The 20448-nt window shown below is 40.7% G+C and overlaps 1 protein-coding gene across 2 annotated transcripts; it reads right to left on the minus strand.

Annotated features, from left to right (window-relative positions):
- Window positions 1-6517: 6517 nt before the first annotated feature.
- LDHB (lactate dehydrogenase B) lies at window positions 6518-16061 on the minus strand (the record flags this gene model as incomplete). 2 transcript variants are annotated; one of them, XM_079541995.1, is made up of 7 exons in its annotated part: window positions 6518-6837; window positions 7628-7751; window positions 8221-8338; window positions 9674-9847; window positions 12236-12409; window positions 12877-12994; window positions 15936-16061. In XM_079541995.1, 7 exons carry the CDS (start codon window positions 16059-16061, stop codon window positions 6670-6672), a joined length of 1002 nt encoding a protein of 333 aa, XP_079398121.1. In that variant the 3' UTR covers window positions 6518-6669. The 2 variants fall into 2 exon arrangements, with proteins under 2 accessions (XP_079398121.1, XP_079398122.1); XM_079541996.1 differs by lacking the exon at window positions 12236-12409.
- Between the last annotated feature and the right edge of the window lie 4387 nt (window positions 16062-20448).

Consider the following 20448-nt stretch of genomic DNA (forward strand, 5'->3'; position numbering starts at 1 on the left):
CAAAAGGTCCACATCTTTCCTGTACTGGGGATGCCAAGCCTGGACACAATACTCCAGATAGGGTGTCAAGAAGGCAGACAGGGACAGTTCCCTGCTGGCACTCCCTCTTCTAAGGTAACCCAGGATATCGTTGTACTTCTGGGCTGCAAGCGCACCCTGCTGGCTCATGTTAACGTTTTCATCTATCAGGACTCCTAAATCCTTCTCAGCAGGGTTACTCTCAAGAAGTTCTTCTCCCAGTCTGCACATACAGCTAGGGTTGCCCTTACCCAAGTACAATACTTGTAGATTTTTTTTCTTCTTCTGTAATATAACAGAAAGGACAACTGCTGAATTGGAAAAACGGAAACCTACACAAAACAGTAGTTTATAAAAATACTTTCCACAAAACTGAAACTGGTTTTGAGTCCAGTCTTTATGTTCCCACATTACTGTTATCACCAAAGTACACAAACACCCTCAGGTAATGCATTATACAACATGGCTCAGTCTGGCCTGGCATCATAGGTGGTTGCACCAAGTTCTCAGCTTGTGGACTTGAACTAATCTCACTTGCAAGATCTTGGACAGTAAGAAGGGCTGTGTCTGAAAAGTCTTTGAAGAGAAATGGCACAGTGTGTGTTTTGTTTTGTTTTTAAATTTCCTACAGTTCTCTGGATATCGACAGGTATCCTGTATCATTGCCTGAAATGTGGAACTGGCAGCGCAGTTCTCTGGACATTGACAGGCAGGGATAATAGGCAGATAGGAGCACACTGCCCCATATAAAGCTCTTTTTGAAACTGTTACATTCCAGGATGTGGTCATCTCTACTGGCTTTAAATCTAACTCCTTCTGTTTGGGACCTCTCAGTCCCTCCTGTAGAACCACCTCAAGAAAGTTGGAAAATCAACTTCAGCCTCTCTGGCTGTAAGAAAGAGCATGTTGGGGAAGAAATAGTCAATACTGTTTATTGACTGAATTTATAATGAGAAAAGTGCACCTGGGTCAGCTGTAGAAATAAATTATATATAGATATTTAAAATGTTCATAAACAGGAGGCTAAATTTTACAGGTTTGTAGCATTAGTTACTTGCACAAGCTGTACTCTGGAAATCGAGCAGTAGGTGGCACTGATGGTATTAACAGGAGTTCTCCAGTGTCTACTGTGTTGTTTTGCTTTTGACAAAAGGCCGTTTAATTCTTCTGACTAAATCTTTGTTCATGACAAACCTGAGTTTTATAAGCACCGTGGAAACAGAATCACAACACAACCAGCAAAATGGGGGTCCTCTGCCTGGAAGAAAAGCCCCTCCCTCAGGCTGAGTTGCACAGGGAAGAAGGGAAAAGAAGAGCAATGAGAGGATATTTAATAAAGTGAGCTCTCTACTGTACAGGGTGTTGTGCTCCCATCTAGGATGCAAACTCATTGACAAAGACACAAATACTTTCACAGATGTACAAACACAGCTCCGGGTAGTTCTGAATTCTTACTCTTTTATCTTGTGTGACATTGAAAGAATTGTTATCACAGCTAGCAGCTCGGTTTCACAGAGCTTATCTGTATCTTCTCAAATAGGCAGGAGTGCATTATTTTACTTCTCTGTCTGCAAACAGTGGCTTGCCCAGCTTTGTGTGCTTTGAAAGACTGTTCTGCAAACTCAGAGATGTGGTGCTGAAAGAGGCCTTTCCATTCATTCAGCTATGGCATAGTAAGGACTTCATGAGAGAAAAGAAAAAAAAAAAAAAAAGAAAAAAAAAAAAAGGCTGTGCCATGATCAGAATTAAGATACTTGCTGAAATTTAACCACATTCAATGATCCTCATGAACATAAATTCTTCTTAATGGAATATAGGCACTACCCATGAGTATGGTCTTCTTTTTTGTCTCTTTAAGATCCACACTATTGACTTTGAATGCCCTTGCTGCATGTCCAAAGATTTGTTTCTGTTTATTCTTCTGACTCTTATCTTAAAAAAAATATATATACATACACACACACATATATATATATATATACACATATATACACACCAGAGCATTCAGAATCAGCACAATGCAGAAGTCATTTTAAAAAATGCTTATTTCCTTCTAATGCAAGACCATTCACCACTGGAAAAAAACAAATTCAGTATAATGAACAGAAGCTCAACAACAAATAGTCTCCCAGACTGATCTTCACTCTGAGTGTATCAGGGAGTACTCTACTGTCATATGTGGGTAGGAAAATGAGTTTGATATAATTCTAAGGTGTACTGCTCGTGTCTACACATTCCCAGTGACACCACTGGAGATGGCTGAATGAACAGAAGCTTTGGAAATCATAGCACTCCTGTATCATTCCCTGAAATGTGGAACTGGCAGCGCAGATAGAAAATGTACTTCAGAAAAAAATGTCTTTTTTATTCCCTTTGCATTTTCATTTAGTACATCCCACTATGCAAGAATTACAGATATTACCTTCCAGAAATTGCTGCTGATAGGTGCCACCTTCACTTTGTTTTGAAGATTTTCTGGATTTATTTATTTATTTTTTTTTACCTCAGATGTTGAGTGTGTAAACACAACTAAGTAGGGTTTGAAGAGCTCTTACAGAGGAGAGCATAATGGAGAAAATATTTGCATAGAAATCATAGTTTGCACATCCAGTACCTGGGCCATATTGTGCATTGTTGCTCATGTTTGCAGGTAAATTACTCATTTCAGACACTGAACAAATCCAAGCCTTGTGAGTCTGACCTCTCCAGTAGACCATTGAAGTTAATGATTTGCATGACTCTTTTGCTTGCATAGAATGACTCACAAAGCAATGGCATCACAGGAAATCATTTATACAAATGGAGTACATCACTGTGGTTGGTGTGGGTTTTAGAAAGACCCTAACTATTGTAATCTCTGGAAAGCTTTGAAAATTTTGACTTACTTAAGGTTGTGCTCAGAGACATGAATTAAAGGAGAACTACTCATAGATAAAGAAATACCCAAAATCAGACATTGTCCTGAGCGGCCTTGTTACGCTATGGCAGTGTGTCATTCTAGACCACAATATATGGATGGGGCTCTTAAATATTTTGGGGCTCCTAATCACATTGACACTAGTGAAAGTTCTGTGGTTATATACCACTGAGAACGTGTAACATAATTGTAATGATTTATACCTGTAAATTGAAGTAAGTACCATTTAGTTGCAGCATAAGGCTGATGTGAGTTGTATCAACACAGTGATAACAGCAATTTGGTGAGGAATTGAGGACACAAGTCACCTACTTACCACAAAACAAGTTCTAAGTTAGATTCTATGAAAGTGACGTAAACACTACCAGTCTAGGAAAAAACTCTGTACCTACCTATATGTTCTGTTGAACACCATTCTACTGTCTAATCCTGCCACCAACTCTCTGACCTCTTTTTGTCCTCTGACTACTAAAGGAGAAGCTAATGGAGCACTGCAGGTAAACTCAGAACAAGCCCACCTCTTGCTTAAGTGGTGGCTGATTACCACAAACATCAGCTTTACTAAGCTTGCACAGTTTCTTGCTATACAGACTTACAAATAAACAAAGGATGCAAAGGATATTTGAGTAACAGAAGGTGATAGTTTGCTGTTCTGTAAGCATACATGAAGAAGCTATTCTACAGCAACTGTAGTGAAGATACAAGACTATGTGACAAGCCTCCTAACAAAAAATAATTGCAGTATAGTTGATGTATGCATACCCACTTACCTCAAAGGTTTGAATGCGCAGAAATTCAAAATTCAAGCTCTTTCTCCTTAGCATTTATTTTATTTATAAATCTATGTTACAAATACAGTGGTAATAAGCATATATTCGAGGTTAAGTGTAACATGGAGGATGACATTCTGGCCTTCTGGTATCACCATGCCAGTAATATCCCTCCTCTCTCCATTTTCCAATGGTATTTCCTCATCTCTTGTCTGACGCTTGCAGAGCAGTCAGACTGACTTTCTGTTTTGTACTCTAGCTATAAACCTGCAAATACAGGAGGGTTAGGTCCTTACAGCAGTCAAAACTACCTTAGTGCTCTTACCTCGTGAGAGTCAAGCAAGCTGTCCTCAGTGCTTTCTGAAGTGCTCTGCTTCTGCGTGCTGGCTTTTCTTGCTTATTTCAACATAAAGTCCAACAGCACCATGATGTTTTCTCTTAGGCCAAGGTACCTCTTGATACATAGGAATGTGTTTAAAGACCTGCATTGCCTTTCACAGGAGCAAAGTTCATGTATCTATACGGCTGTAAAAGCAAAACATAGACAAGATAAGGAGTCTGCTATGTACAAAAGCCACAAGTATCTGTTAGGTGAAAACTAAGGCAATATAGTCATTAAGGAATTTTTATGTTTGCTGTTTAAGTTTATATTACAGACGAACTCCAGACGAACAGAAAGCGATAGGCTGCTATTGTGGAAGCATGCATGGGAAAGCTATTCTATAGCCATCCAACTGCTATGAAGATCTTATGTGATAAGAATCCTAACAAAAAATAATTATAGTTATTAATGTACTTGCATACTACTTACAAATATCAGTAATGCCAAAAGTAATCTGAAGAGTTTATTAATAAAATCTGAAGATTTCCTAGACTGAGATAGTTGTTGATGTTTAACAATTTTGAACCAATCCCCACCCATTATGCACACAAGGCCACTTTATTGTTATTTCTTAGAATATTCCTTTGTGACATCATTTCCCTAGAAGTAGAAATAGGTAGTCAGGGTGTTCTGACAGTTCAAGAACTGCTCATCTTGCAGACTGATGAGATTTCCTCATTCTTTCAATTACCTTTGTTTATATACAGCCACTCTATCTTTTCACAGGCTGCACCTTCTTGTGATAGGGACAGTCTTTAGCTCTCTGACAAGGCACAAAAGATGCTGTGTTAATGTTGAATTTATGATCACTTAAAAAAAAAAAAGAACGCAACATGTGGATACAGAGAGTTTTGAACAGACAGACACTAGGGTGACAACAGCTTCCCAGCACAGGCAATGATTCCTGTGTTAATTTCAAGGCATCACAACCTGAGGTATCAGTTTGCTGATCTCAGAACACAAAGTAAGACCCTGCTCTTTGATGAGTGAGGATTGCATGCTGATTTAGTCAGGGACAAAAATCAGTTTTATGGCTGAGAACTTCAAGAACAATCAAGATTCACAGACAGAAAGGAAAACTGCCCACTCTCTGTTCTCTAAGACAGCTGATGCCTCTTCACACATACCAGCCTTAATAATCCTAAAAAAGTTAAATTCCACAACATATTTTTGAATTTTATATCATTGACCAAAAACAGTACAAGTATGAACAAAGTGGAGAAGGATCTATGCAGTTAACCTACTGAACATGCTGTGGATTTTAATACTCAAATGCATTCAGTTTTTATGGATTTTCCATTTAGGCATTAAAGGATCACTAAGCAGTCAAAAATGTAACCTTGATTCTCACTTCAAAAATTAAAGAGGAAAAACGAGTAAAGGAAAGACCTTCCCCACCACACATTTACAAAACCTCTCAATGCCAAAGGACAGAGTCTAACATCACATAATAAAACACAACTGCCTCCTAAACCTCAGACAAGCAATTTAGTATTAAGCCTGAGTTTTATCTTTCTGAACACAACTGTCCTGGCAGTCAGAAGGGCCAAATGAACAGCACAACATGGCTAACCAACCAAGAGAAGAAATTGCCTGGCTCTCCACGGAGTGCAGCCTCACCTCAAGTCTCACGTGTGTTGTCAGTGCCACAACTTAAGGACGTAACATTAGAGTGTCCGAAGGAGAAATATAAAGGCTGTGAAGCATCCAGAGGAAAGATATGAGAGCACCTGAGTTCCCCTAGTTTGTTAGCACAGAGGAGAGAGGCCTCTTGGTGGCCTACAGCTTCATCACAAGGCGTGCAGTGAAGCAGACACTGATCTCCTCTCTGGCAACAGCAACAACAGAACAGTGAGGAATTGCATCAGTGAGCCTCCTCCATTTTTTTTTTTTTTTTTAATTTATTGATTTATTTATTTATTTTTAAGTCCCTACACCATTCATTTTTGAGATATATTGGTCAAAGCAAGAGCAAATGAAGTTGTGTCATTCTCAGCAACTTACTCTTTTCATTATTTTATAGTTAGTATCTACTCTATAGAGTAGAAAGCATCAATTTAGGTAATAAAACTTCAGGATATCTACAGAAATATTTTTCATAGCAGGTTTCCAGACCTACAGATCAATTTATTTTACCCAACAGTTAAAAATATCAGAAAAGTTTCAATTCCCAGGAGCTTAAGTCAGCATCTGGATTTCAAGTTTTCTACTGTACAGAAATTATTTCCAATAAGATTGTATTACTGTAGTCCCTCCACAGGTAATTACTACATTTTTACTAACTTTATGTTAGAAAATACATGTGTCTACACTGTCATGTATCAGGTGGCAAATATTAATGGTGAACACTATGGTCAGGATAAGCTGTAAACACCAGAAATAAGTCACTAGAACACCAAAACATGCCTTAAAGTTGCTTTATTTGTTCTTAAGGTCTGTGCGTTACAGCAAGCTTATGCTTAGCTACTGTGGACAAAAGCTCAGTCTGGAAGAACATTAATGTTAACCATAGAGATGGATAGCGAGTAGAGAGCCCACATTTGTACACGCTGTTTTTCTACTGCTGCAATCTAACACGGGAGTTACAGATCTTTAAGATCTTTCTGGATGCTCCACAATGTGTCTGCACTCTTCTTCAGCTGAGCCACTTCATCATCCTTCAGCTTTTGGTTGATGACACTTGTCAATCCAGAGGCACTCAGAACACAAGGCAGGCTCAGGAAGACATCGTTCTCAATGCCATACATGCCCTGTCACAAACAAAAGAGTATTACATTACTGATGGGAATCCGTAACTCCAGAGCTGCTTTTAATTTATACAGCAGGAAGCCTTCTGACATCAGATCTTAAGACTACTACTCTGCAGCTTGCAGAAAATTTTCAGTCTGCGTATTTGAAAATAAAAGACTTGGTTTAAAGCAAACAGCAATAATGAAATTGATTATTTCATAAATCCTAACTCCAAAAATCCCATTTATATCTAACAAGTAGGCTGACAAAACTCAAAAGCTGTAGGATTAGAGCAAGCAGAAATGGCAGATCTTTCTTCTGACTATAGAGGATGCTGTAAAATCAGCCAGCTTAGAAGCCTATTGGTCCACTAGAGGTTATTCAGCTGGCACAGACTAGATACAGATAAATAGACAAAAAACATGCATTCTGCCCCAGCACCCTTAGCAAGGGAGTGTTTCATGGAAACACATTTGGGCTTCCAATAAGTTTTTTTTTTTTTTTTTTTTTTTTGCACTGACAGCCTCTTTTAATGAAGCTGTATGCCATACATGGCAAATTTCACACAAAGGTAATACAGTGCTGGGCAGTACAGTATTTGCTTACCCTTCTTACAAGTATGGAGCAGAGAACTAAGAAGTCAGGAGATAAAATTACAATAGGATGCTCTCTTTGTAACACCTGAAATTCAGAGTAGATTCTTAAAAAAATAACAAAGCTTCCTTTGTTCACTGCCTTGCTAACTGACACTGTTCAATTTTTCCATAACAAAAACTGTGCTAGAGCATCCAATACACCAACATTTCTTACCTTTACCAGTGTTGACACAGAATGAACTCGGCACAAGTTCTTCAGCATTGTCTCACAGAGCTCAGCAACGCTAAGGCCAATGGCCCAGTTTGTATACCCCTTGAGTCTGATTACCTCATAGGCACTACAGAAACATTGAAATATACTAGGATTAGTTAAAGAGCATTCAAAGTATACTGAAGACAAAGTCTTAGATAAGCAAACATTCGCTATCTAAAAAAGAAAACACAAAGCCACAACACACTCCTATGACGCACTGCAACTTTTAGAACTATAAATGCCAAAGAAGTCAAACATTCCAGCATTAGAGCATAAAATATAGAGCTTACGTTAACCCAAATGTATAACAACAAAACCCTATTGTTCTCTCAGCATTAGCTGAAAAAAGAAAAATAGCTTCCCCATATGAACAATTCTGATAGTGAAAAATAGAAAGCCATGTACAACTAACAAATTCTCTATTCAAATCGGTGGAACAGCGATTTAAATTGTCATTCTGAATACACAAAAACTGAGGTGGAAAGGAGATGCAGCATGCAGAAAAGCCATCTCCATTATTACATGCATCCACATTATTCCTTAACTCACTGTACCTTTCAACAACCTGCTTGTGGACTTCCTTCCAGTTCTCACTGTCTTTGTCAGTACCCATGGCAGGATTCAGCTCCTGGAGAGAAACACCTGCCACATTAACTCCGCTCCAAACAGCCACTGCAACAGAAAGAGAATATAAGCTCCACAGCACTCAGCAACTCCACCTGCTCTTGGTCTAGCTAGGATATATTAATGAAACAAAACAATAGCAGCCAGAGCCACAATGAAGTTTGAGGCAGATCCTGTCTTCATTTAACAAGAATTAATTCTGAGAACACTGGGTGTCAGAATATTCTGAAAATACTTCAGTACTGACACTGAAATTCATCTGTACACATGAATAACAGAACTTTCAGTCCTTCAAAGGTTTAGAGAGCTATTTTTTCCAAGTCAGAAACCTCAAATTCCTACAGACTGAGCTATCTGAACTATTTATTCAGCTTTTTAGAACAAATTTTACAGAAGAATCGCTGTGTGTACATTTGCTGCCCCACTGATCAGTATGAGTATTAGCCTCCAAGAACTGTACTCTATTTCCCTGAACAAGTTAGCAATATGCAAGCTTAGAATACCAAGAAAGGAATTTGTCAATCTCCTTTCATATCAAAAGCTTACAAGGAGATTCATTCTGCAAACTCACTAGGAATTTTTCTAGATACTTCAAAGCAAAAATAGATGAAACAGTGAAGCAGAATAAGCTCTCTTACTGTAGAGCTGGCTTCAGTTAGTACTGTAGTTGATGAGACACTACTTTGATCAGATGCAGTGTGACACTGTGAAATGTGGATCTCTTAAAAAACACACAGCACTAAAATTCAAAGCAGTACCATCATCCATATAGTTGTTCTGCTGCATCCTGTCAGACTTTAAATAAACATAAAAGCTGAACTAAGACAAATTTAAAACCATGAAATCAAAGAAGCTTCTCTTGAAGCTTCTATTGAAATAGCATGGAGGAAATTCACAAAATAAAGGGATTTTTGTTTACTTCAATCTGGATTACTGGGCTTTTAGACTATTTGCAACAATCCCATTTACTGACGTAGTAATAACACTAATACAGCTTTCAGTGGAGAGCCTTGTTGCAGACAATATAGATGATGGAAATCCAAAAACTACAAGTAAAGGAAAAGAACTGGGATTCTTAGGATTCATTTAAAAAAAAAAAAAAAAAAAAAAATGGCCTATTCAAGTCAGGATTTAATTATACAGCCACAATAATGTTAGCTGGGAAAAAAAAAAAAAAAAAAAAAAAAGGAAAAAAAACAGTAGCAGGATTTCCTGGAATTAATTGCCTCGACTCACTATAAAGACAACAAAGTGCTGCTAGCCACTCAAGCCCAGCTATGTCTGTTCATTCAGGATTTTTAACACATGCAGCTTCAACCTCTAGTACTGTATTGTTTAATCAAAAATTAAAAATAAAATAAAATCTTCCATAGTGCTCCTTACCGCTAGAATCACCATGTTCTCCTAAAATCCAGCCATGGCAGCTGGTCGGGTGGATATCAAGTCTCTCAGCCATCAGGTAGCGGAATCTAGCTGTGTCTAGATTGCAGCCACTTCCAATCACACGGTGCTTTGGCAGGCCACTCAGCTTCCATGTGACATAGGTTAATATATCCACTAAAAAAGAAGAACATGCATAGTGAGTTAAACCGTTCACGTACACCAGAAATAACACACCAAGTATTTGCTGCAAGTGGTAGGGCTCTCAGGAAGACTCGAAACATAAGTGAATTCACTGGTCACTGTATTTTAGGTCTGTTTATTCACAAGACTAAGGTGAGTAAATTACCATAAGTTTAGGACCTGTCTAGCTACCTTTCAGAAAAACCAAAGGTCTTTGGAAATTAGTATCCTGCCAGCTAGAACTAAATCTCTCAAAGCACTCAGAACTGGGACTGAAATTTTTTCTCTGGTTAAAATAGTCAAGCAATATCCTGAAGTAACATTACGTTCCACTTTTTCACAAGCAGCAGCAAAGCAACTTACAGTGGAGAAAAAAAAAAAAAGGATCTTTACATGTACATACACTACTCCAGCTTCACTTCTTGAATGCATCTGTTCATTAAACAGTTTCTACAGTGGTTACTTCTGTAGCATGAAAAGCTAAATGAGCTCTGTGTTTTGGCCGCATGTGGCTCTAAAAATAGATTTAGAGAAAAACAAGCCAATTAAGGCTGGGGCAGGCTGAAGAAAAACTCAAATCCACAGCTCCAAGCAAGAATAATCATCAGGCCACAACACTGAATACTGACTCCAAAAGTCTCAAAAGAAAACTGGCTCTCCAGAGGGATTGTATTTATATATAGATCACTTGCTTGGGCAACAAAAGCATGCAGTCTCAGTGCAGTTTGCACCTTCATGTTACAAGGGGCGTTCCCATTAGCACTGCTTTGATATAGCCACAACTGGTACTGCTCCTACCAGGGCCACAGTGATCTATGTGCAGACTACAGAGTACTGGCTTCTCAAACAGCTACATTTCCCCTGGACATATCCAAGCTTTGAGGCACAATTTAGTCTCACTGCTTGCCAACAATACAGTTTTTTATACAGGAGAGAACGTGGGCAGTGCTATCTGTGTTGAAGTCCAGACAGCTCTGGGCAAGTCACCAGGAAGGACACAAAGTTACACCAACACACAGCTAGTGGACACGCCTGATAGCCTGACACCTCTGAAGTCCTTTCTAAGAGGCTTACAATAGCTACATTATGTAAAACTAGTGAACACAAGGATTCCACAGATACTGAGTAAAAAAAAAAAAAAAAAAAAAAAAAAAAAAAAAAGGAAAGTAATTCTGGAAAAAGCGACAGGCTCAGTTGTCTCACACAGCTGCTCTACTGGAAAGGAGTCTGTAGTTTGAGTTTGAATTCAGCCTTGCTAGAACAAGACCAATTTTATCTGTGATCTCATTTTTAGATAAGTTTAAAATTGCCATGTTATTGTACTTGCACAGAAGTCACTTGCTCAGTATACCAGTACTCAATAGTACAATTTGTACACTACCTAATTACTCAGACAGCAGCTGACTTGCTAGTTCTACACACACGTACTGTACTGTGTTTTAACTGTTAAGGTGCTTTAAAAGCAGTCTCACCTCATTGCCAGGGCTCTGTAGCAGCTGCTTTTCTCTGGTGCTGAATGAAAGAAAAACCACCCCACAGAGACTTCCTACGAAGCATACTGGAGTTTATACCCCTTCCTCTTACCATGAGCCTCAGCATGCAAATATTATTTCCTGAATATATGGCTGTATTAATACAGCCATATAACAGTTGTATTAATACTTATTTCAATGTTACTACAGCTGTTTAACAAGCATGGTTGATATCTCAAAGGGCAGATCCTCCATTCTCATTCTGGATATCCGCCATATCCAGTCTTATCCTATCCCTTGATAGGACAAGGGGGAATGGTTTTAAACTGAGACAGAGCAGGTTTAGGTCAGATATTAAAGAGGAAGTTTCTCACACAGAGGGTTGTGACACACTGGAACAGGTTGCCCAAGGAGGCTGTGGATGTCGCATCCCTGGAGGCATTCAAGGCCAGGCTGGATGTGGCTCTGGGCAGCCTGGTCCAGTGGTTGGCGACCCTGCACACATCAGGGGGATTGGAACTAGATGATCATTGTGGTCCTTTTCAACCCAGGCCATTTTATGACAAGCCCCAGTCAAGGAGTTTGATTTACACACTACTTACAAGCAAGTATCTCCCAATCATTCAAACCTTTTGAGCTAGAAATTTAAAGCTACCTCCTGATTAAGATGAAGTAGGTAAGAACTCAAGTATTTATCATTAGAAATGCTTTAAAATACAAATCATGAAGAGTCCTGAATAAATAATATCAAATTCCTAGAGCTCTAATATTTTCACTGTTAGCAACTATACAGCAGATGTCCAAATAAAGATAAGAAATTTCATACTGGAAGTTATATTTGAGAAGATTAATGAGGCATCGCTAATATTCTAAAAACAGAAAACGTAGGTGTTCTAGAGATCTTCTTTACCTGGGTTGGAAACCACAAGGATGGTGCAATTGGGGCTGTATTTCACAATCTGAGGAACGATGAATTTGAAGACGTTCACGTTCCTCTGAACCAGGTTGAGACGACTCTCCCCCTCTTGCTGACGAACACCTGCAGTTACTACCACAATCTTGGAGTTGGCTGTGACAGCATAATCTACAACCACGCGTAGAGATAAAGACCGTTAAATATGTTCATCAGCAACTTCAACAGCATCATTTTCATACAGGTATTCCAAGTAGCCGCTGTACTGTACCAACATTCAAGCCCAAACATAAGACGTCATCCTGATGTATCAGCACACAGACCTCTATTACATTCAACTCCCCCCTCCAAATCTCATTTCTACCATCTGTACAGTAAGAAAGGTATTTGTTCTTCATTACAGAGGTACTAGCATTTCATTAAAATCAATTTTAACTGTTGCCCAAAATAGTAAAGCGACCATTAAGAGATATAGGAAAGCTTAGATTAAGGGCCACTCCCCATTGGGATTATGAGAGACTAAAATCTCACCCCAATTCATTCATTTAAATCTTTTGATGCCAAACCCTGAGAGTTCTGATCACATGAGCAATACAATTAAGCTTACAGAATATTGTTACAAAGAATCTGAAGTTCACCTTTGTCTGCCACAATCTTATGAGTCTGAAGGAACAAGCTCCCATGCTGTAGATCCATCATTTCTCCTTTTAGTTTGTCTTCCAAAACATCAACCAAAGCAAGCTCATCACAAAGACCCTGAAGAAATAATTACATTTAAGGAAGTTAACACATTATTAGCTGTTAACTCACATTTAAAAGTTGCGTCTTTACCTCTGAAAGCAACTGTTCTGCAAAGGCTAACCAGGACAAAACTCTTGGTGCTACTGTGAGATGCATCAGAACAGAGCCACAGGCTGCTCCAGCACAAGCTTGCCAGCCTTATTCAGACCTTCTGAAAAAGTTATCTGTGGAATGTGAGTGCACAGCTACCCCTCTACTATTAATGCATTTGGTGCTTTTTTTAAAAAATAAAGATAAATTTAAAAAAAAGGGAAAGACATGCTGTATCTTTCAGAATTGTAACGAGTCCTTTAAGCTCATTCAATCAGAACAAAAGTTAGAGCTGTTAAAATGTACTGCTTTGCAAAGCATTTAAACATATATGCTTGTTGTCAAGCCACACTGAGTTAAGAGTTAATATTATATGGTCTCAAAATAGGAAGATGGTGAAATATGGATGGAAGATGCTCTTGCTTTAACACAGAGCACTACCATCTTCTGATGGAAGCATTAATCACCCTCGTAAATTCTACTATAATTTGAAGTTTCATCATTTATTAGGTTACATTGAAAACCAAATTAGTAGTTGTTTTCCCTAGGTATCTTCACCTGACAGCATCCATTAGGCCACTTCTATGCTATTGAAAGCATTATCTTAAAGCTTCTCTTAAGCTTTACATAGAAGGGTAACACTCACTGGAAATACTGGCATCAACTAAGTACACCACAATATGCACCGTTTTCATTTGGAAAAATCATTTAATAGCAAATATATTTAAGTTTTTCACTTTAGATGTAAAAAAAATTGCACTGGTCTGTTGCTTTTGTGCAAACTGTTTACGTTCAGAACAGTTAATCAGTCTCTGGAAGAAAAATTTAGGAGTTCATACTCAGCACTAATTGTACTCTACAGATGAAAAGCAAACTAAAAATCTCACTTGTTTCAACATTAAAAAAATCCTAATAGAAAACACTAGTGTTAAGCTAAGAAATTACTGAAATTGGAATCTGAAAACAGCCTGTGTACAGAGATGTGATTACTTATGGATTTATATACACAGCATAATAATGTGGGCCTCAGTCCAGACCTTGCACCAAACATTCACCAGACTTTGCAGGTGAAGGAGCCAGTTCCCACTGAACCGTGGGAATACCTGGAATCACTCCAAGAACTGATTTCATGGATTTGCATCATTGTTGCCTGGAGAGAAATTCAGCTTGCCATTAGCACACACAGGAATGAAGTCTGCACAATCACCGCATCGAAAGCAGCTTAAAATATTCCCCTTAAAAATAAGCTGCCTTGAGACTGAAGAACTTTCCATTCCCAGAACAGTACAGTAACATCAGTGATTTGTTTCTGAGAGCTAAAAATAACTGATGTGTAAATGTAGTGTCACTGAAACGATGTATGAAATAGCACAAGTATGAAGTAAACTTAGTATTAGCATTAAGATCCAAAGGTATCTGAATACTAACACATAGAAAATCACACACAAAGTTTTATGCCACAGTTCAACAAAAAGCAGAAGGCATTTCAGGCAGCCAATCATCTTGCAGAAGTCAAAGCCACATCCGATTCAGCGACAAGAATCAAGTGGTTTTGCTGTTAAGAAAAGCAAAGCTGTTAAGGTGGTTTGTATTGCAATTTACACATATGAGAGAATGAGAAGAGCAGAACTCTGAGGAAATTCACTCCATTACGTCATATTTCAAGACTGAAAGATTAAGTTCAATTTCCACTCTAGGTTTGGAGCAAATATTTTAGTAACGTAGTAAAAACTACATTTCTGTACACAAGATGATCCTGCTTAGAGCAGCATATTAAACACAAATGCAGGATTGTAATGAAGCAGTCATTTCACCTGGCTTCTATTCTGCCACCCTTGAAGGCAGTAATTTGTGAATGGTCTTCCCCTCCATCAGTTACGTTTCAGTTTCATATACTTATTTAAAAAAAAAAAAGTTACCTCCACATCAGTACCTGCCTCACAGTAGCCTTTCCTTACCATTATCCTTTCTTGCTGGCAAGGTTTAAGTATCAGCAAGTGAAAAACCTTCAACATTTTTTCCCCACAAATAGAATTGGTGCTTTAACATGTATGTCCTCCAGGTACTACAGGATGGACTGTCTCCAATGAAATGACAGCTGTTTTAGCTGTATATGCCAGATTCTTGATGCCAACCCTGTGAGCTATTTGACATAAGATCTGCCATTTCAAGGGGGTTGGGCACATCTGCTTGTCCTCTTGGGAAGAAAATGAAGACCTGTGGCTCCCACTTGTCTTTTCAAAAAGGCAACAATAAATCAGATTTAATTCATTCACCACACTCTCTAAAAGCAAAAGGCAAAGATCTTCTTACACATTTAGCCCTTGTTTTGTTCAAAGACAGCGGCTTGAAATTTGCCAAGAAGAAAAAAAATATGTGCAGGGCAACCTCCAGTTAGAGCCCTGATTTTTAGTTTCTTACGCTGCTCTGGACACAGCATTATGCAATCAGACAAGAGCAGCTTAAAGCAAAACAAGCAGCCCTTGGAAGGCACCCGTAATCGTTGCCAGTACCTTCAGAAATGAGACAGTAGGACATAGATGCACGAGAACAAAAATCACGAAGTTACGGTTCTGTTTCCCACCCTGCCCTTCGCACTGATGTCTGGTTTGCCCGCATTCTTTGCGGGCAAAAGAGCTCCGCTGGGCAGAGTCCAGCTGTGTTACGGAAAACTCTTAATTCAAAAGAAAAGAAAGAAGAGCTTGGGAATGGCCTCAGCGCATTTTCACAACGAAATATCCCTCCGGGACCAGCTGATAGGACAGAAAATGAAGGTGACCCCCGCATCCATCCCGACCCTCCCCCCGCCCCGCCGTTCACCACGTGCTCAAGCACGAGGAGCCGCCGCGCCGCCCCGCGGCCGTACCTTGCCGAGGATGCTGATGGCACACGCCATCCCCACCTGCCCGACCCCCACCACGGTGATCTTGTTGTTGGGGACAGCGCTGCCCGCGGCCACGGGGGTGATCAGCTTCTCCTTCAGGGTCGCCATAACGTCCTACAAGAAGGGGTTGAAGGAAGCACGGTTTAATGGGGCCGCATTCCAACACCCGCCCGCGCTCCCCGCACCTTACCGCTCGCTCCGCGCCCGCTCCCCGCGGGGCTGGGGGCCGCTGCGGCAACGCGAAACGCAGAGCCTTCCCACCAGCACAGCCCACTGCCTCCCCCGGACCACGAGGACCCCACCACCCACCCTCGGGGGGGAGGGGAAGCGAACCGCCGCCAACACCTCCCTCGCCGCGGAGAAAACCTCGCTCTCCCGCTACCCACCGGTTCGGTGCGGAAAAAGGAGAAACGGGAACAGCGCTGCGACTCCGGCGGAGCTCGGGCAATCTGCTCTCCGCAGCGGAAGAGGCGGGCTGGGTTGGGTGGAGGAGCCCCTCACCGAGCCCTTAGGGCGGGCACAGCGTCAATGGGAGGCGGCGGCTGCCGCGTTCAATCCGCGTTGAGGATGAAGGCTCGGCTGTGACGCCTGTCCGCCCTCGTCCTCCTCCCCCCGGTCCCCCGCCACGTCCTCTGCGAGAACGTGTCGCGGTCGGGATGGAGGCCCTTCTGGTGTGGCTGTCGGGGATCCCTGAAGCGAGGGCTAACCTCAGAAAAGGGTTATTGCAACGAAAATTTAGCGCAGTGAGGGTTATTGCAACGTGGGCCCACAGCAGCCAGGCATTGTTTGCAGGATAAGGAGAGCAGGAAACCGGTCAGCACGGCCTGTAGCATCGCTATGCCGTGCAGCTGCATAGCAGCCTCACAAAAAGAGAACACTACCTCCTCTCCTTTCTCCCCCCACCTCCCCTCTTTCTTCCTCCTTCCGCATTCAAGTGGTTGGAATGATTTTGTTGGATACCAGCCCAAGGGTGCCTGCAGCAAAGCCGGGAGCAGTGCAGTGCAGTACTGGATTCCAGGGAGCACTGTGTTGACAGTGCTTTAGGCACCCGGGTTGCAAGATGGCTGTCGTCCTGCTTCTGGTTTTTCACACGTAAATGGTAGAATCAGAATCACAGAATGGTTTGGGCTGGAAAAGACCTTAAAGATCATCCAGTCCCAACCCTGTGTTGCAGGTAGGGCTGCCACCCACCAGATCAGGCTGCCCAGAGCCCCATCCAACCTGATGCTGAACACCTCCAGGGATGAGGCATCCACAGCTTCCTTAGGTAGTCTGTTCAGTGCCTCACTGCCCTTTGAGTACAGAATTTCTTCCTAACATCTAACCTAAATCACCTCTCTTTTATTTTAGAGCCATTTCCCTTTATCTGATCACAATTAGACTGTAAAATGTCACTCTACCTCCTGCTTGTAGCTCATCTCATGTAATGGAAGGCTGTAATGAGGTCTTCTCAGAGCCTTCTGTTCTCCTAAGCTAAACAAGTTTAACTCCCTCAACCTTTCTTCACAGCAGAGGTGCTCCAGCTCTCTGAGCATCCTCAGGTCCTCCTCTGGACCCACTTCAACAGCTCTAGCTCTTTCTTGCACCGGAGGTCACAGGTCTTGACACAGCATTCCAAATGGAGCTCATGAGAGCAGAGGAGAAGGCGATAATCACCTTCCATGCCCTGCTGGTCACCTCTCTTTTAATGTAGCCCAGGGCATTGCTTGCTCTGTTCATGAACACAGTGACCTTCACATGAGTTTTCCTTCACAATTAGCTGATAAGGTGGAGAAGCTTTCTCTATTTCACAGAGCCATAGACTTAGCTAGGAGAAATTTTAAGAGGATTCACTGCAAGCAGGGAGTTGTGCATAACTAAAGCGTTTTATGTGATTTTATGTGGGGGCAAATTTACTCAAACTGTGGTATGTGATTTTTGTGCAGTATGGCTTTTGCCCCGCAGCTGTATTCAGCTAAAATTTTGCAGTTGAATAAATCCTGGTGAGACAACGGCACGTCTGAAGTTACACACAAATGCTTTGGGAAGAACAGGGAATGTAACCTGATTCAGTGACACGATGACAACTCCTCCTGCTCCTGCAACAGGAGCCACAACCCACATCACAGTATCTCTGACTATTATACCATATCCCAATACAGCACTTTAAAGCTTTTTTTCTCTTTTTTCTTCTTCTTCTTGTTTTTTTTTTTTTTAATTGTGCACAATTTAGTGTTCTGACTCTGCTTTCTCCTTTGACAGCTACAAAGAAATAGTGTTACAAAATTAGGAGAAAATAATGTTTGCTATTTCTTCTTATCCTTTCTTTCTTCCATGCTCAGCAACACTGGCAAATTGCGTACCCAAATTTCAATACAGCTGTCCCAACGTGAAGCAAGAGAAAGGTCAGAGGAAAGTCATCTCACGTCACATTTACCGTTGTTTGATTGGTTGCTGTGGTTACTGCTTTAGAGAGGAACAAAACTCCATTCACAATCTAGGGGATCATATCACAGGCCCTACGTTTTAAATACCTTATCACACATCATTAACTGTTAAGAGTAAAACAGAATATTAGATTCCAGAATCCTCCTAAACAAGTGACCAGGCATAGAGCCCAGCTCTTCCTGTCTGATGCTGTGGGCTGCTTTTGTTGTTTTTGTCACTGCCAATTTAAGGTTTTGTTGATTTTTTGATAGGTGTTTTTCCAGGTTAGTGCTTACTGGATTAATTCCCTCTGGCTCACCAAGAAGCCAAACATATGCTGGTGCCAACTGGGGAGAGATGGTGAGGATGCGTGGGGAGGAAAGTGTGAAGCCTTCTTTTCTGGGCAGCAGTACAGCTCCCTGCTGCCTTTACAGGGCTATCTGGCTGTGACCTACTTTACTTTGTTATGCTGTTTGGCATTGCAAAAAATGCCCTGATGGAATGAGTTAAGTTGTCCACACGGTACTTCAGGTTGAGTCTGAAGAAAATGAATTAGAGATCTCCCTAACTCCAGCTGAAATGTGAGGGAGCCGGATGAAAATAAAAATCGCACAGTGAAAAGTGAGGGTAAGAAAGTTTATCTTGTGTAATCAAAACTGGAACGTGTGCAACTGGGCACTGAGAAAATAAGGAAGAAGGGAGAAGAAGAGGTGTGTGAGAGAGGTCAAGGGCAGATGAGAGCAGGGCTCTCTCAGGCCCCAAAAGGAGCACGGGTGCATGTCCTTCCTGCCAGCCTCCCTGGTGAGGAAAGCTCACCGCTGCCTAATGTGCTCTTTGGACAGGATCTTTCTTGCTCATTACCAGCATTCCACAATCATTTGTAATCAAGTTGAGAGGAAAAGGCCACTTTCCTGCTTGAAAGATCTTAAAGGTCTTGATTTAGATCAGGTCTTGTCTTGCTGGCAGTATTAAAAACAGAGGGTGTTTAATCCTTTCTCTCAAGCTCTTGCCCAGGACAGCAGAAGAAAGAAGATTATTTCCTCTTCTTGCTTTCAGTTATTTACTCATTTATTTCCCCAGAGACGGAGGCACTGGGAGGTGAAGAGCTCTCCCTCTGGTCAAGCAGGAGGCCTCTGGTGACAGGTCACAGTTTCAAAGTTCATCTCAACTTTGGCAACGTTGGCATTTTTGACGAAGAATGGTTTTACAGAAAAACAAACCTTACTGTTACAGGACACAGTCTAAATAAATTTGCCTACTAACCTTCATACAGTTACAACATTTTTGTGTGTACATTTTAATCACATTTAACTTTTGGTTTGCATACAAGGTCTGTAGTTAAATAAGTCTGAGATACACCACTTTCTTTGTCTTCCCAAAATACATGAAAGTAGATATGATCACCTCGCTGTTCCATTTTTTTGCAAAATTACAGATTAATCTGACTGCAAACAGAGACCTCATTGAAAAACTCTATTAATGAAACTCTTTCCTGCAGCAAAATGTCGATGGTCTGATGATGGCCATAGGAGAAAGGAGAAACAAGAATTATTGGTCCACTTTTGCAAAATAGAAAGAGAATTTTCTCTTTCAGTCTTTAAAACAGATCCCAGCTATTCCACAAACCAGGCTTCCACTTTGGTTTATAATGGTGTAGGTAAAATCATGTGCCAGAAATCATGGAGTGCTAGTGTATACACCATGCTGATAGATACTGAACTAACATTCTGGTCCATCTGAGTTTTAATTCTGTAGTCATCTATCTGGCTTCTCCACTGAAAGGGAAAAATACATCACATAGTAAAGCCACAGGATCTTGGAGTGGCAATTCCGCAAAATTCTTTTATCCTAGTTTTATCTGAAGAAACGATTTCTTAGTTATTTTCGGCATTGGGCCAACTTTCTGTTTAATTTTTGTTTAAAGATTATACAGTATGCCAGATAACACATTCATAATAGCTAAGTTCTTTACAATGCACTTAATCAAAAAACAAATAGACATCACATGCACAAGTCTGTACAGTGATCATCAGCAATTGAAGGCCCCAGTGCTAGCAGAAGCCCTCTTTAAATGACTTTTTTGTTGTTG

Source organism: Tetrao urogallus (genome assembly GCF_951394365.1).
Source record: "Tetrao urogallus genome assembly, chromosome: 1".
NCBI classification, from domain to species: domain Eukaryota; kingdom Metazoa; phylum Chordata; class Aves; order Galliformes; family Phasianidae; genus Tetrao; species Tetrao urogallus.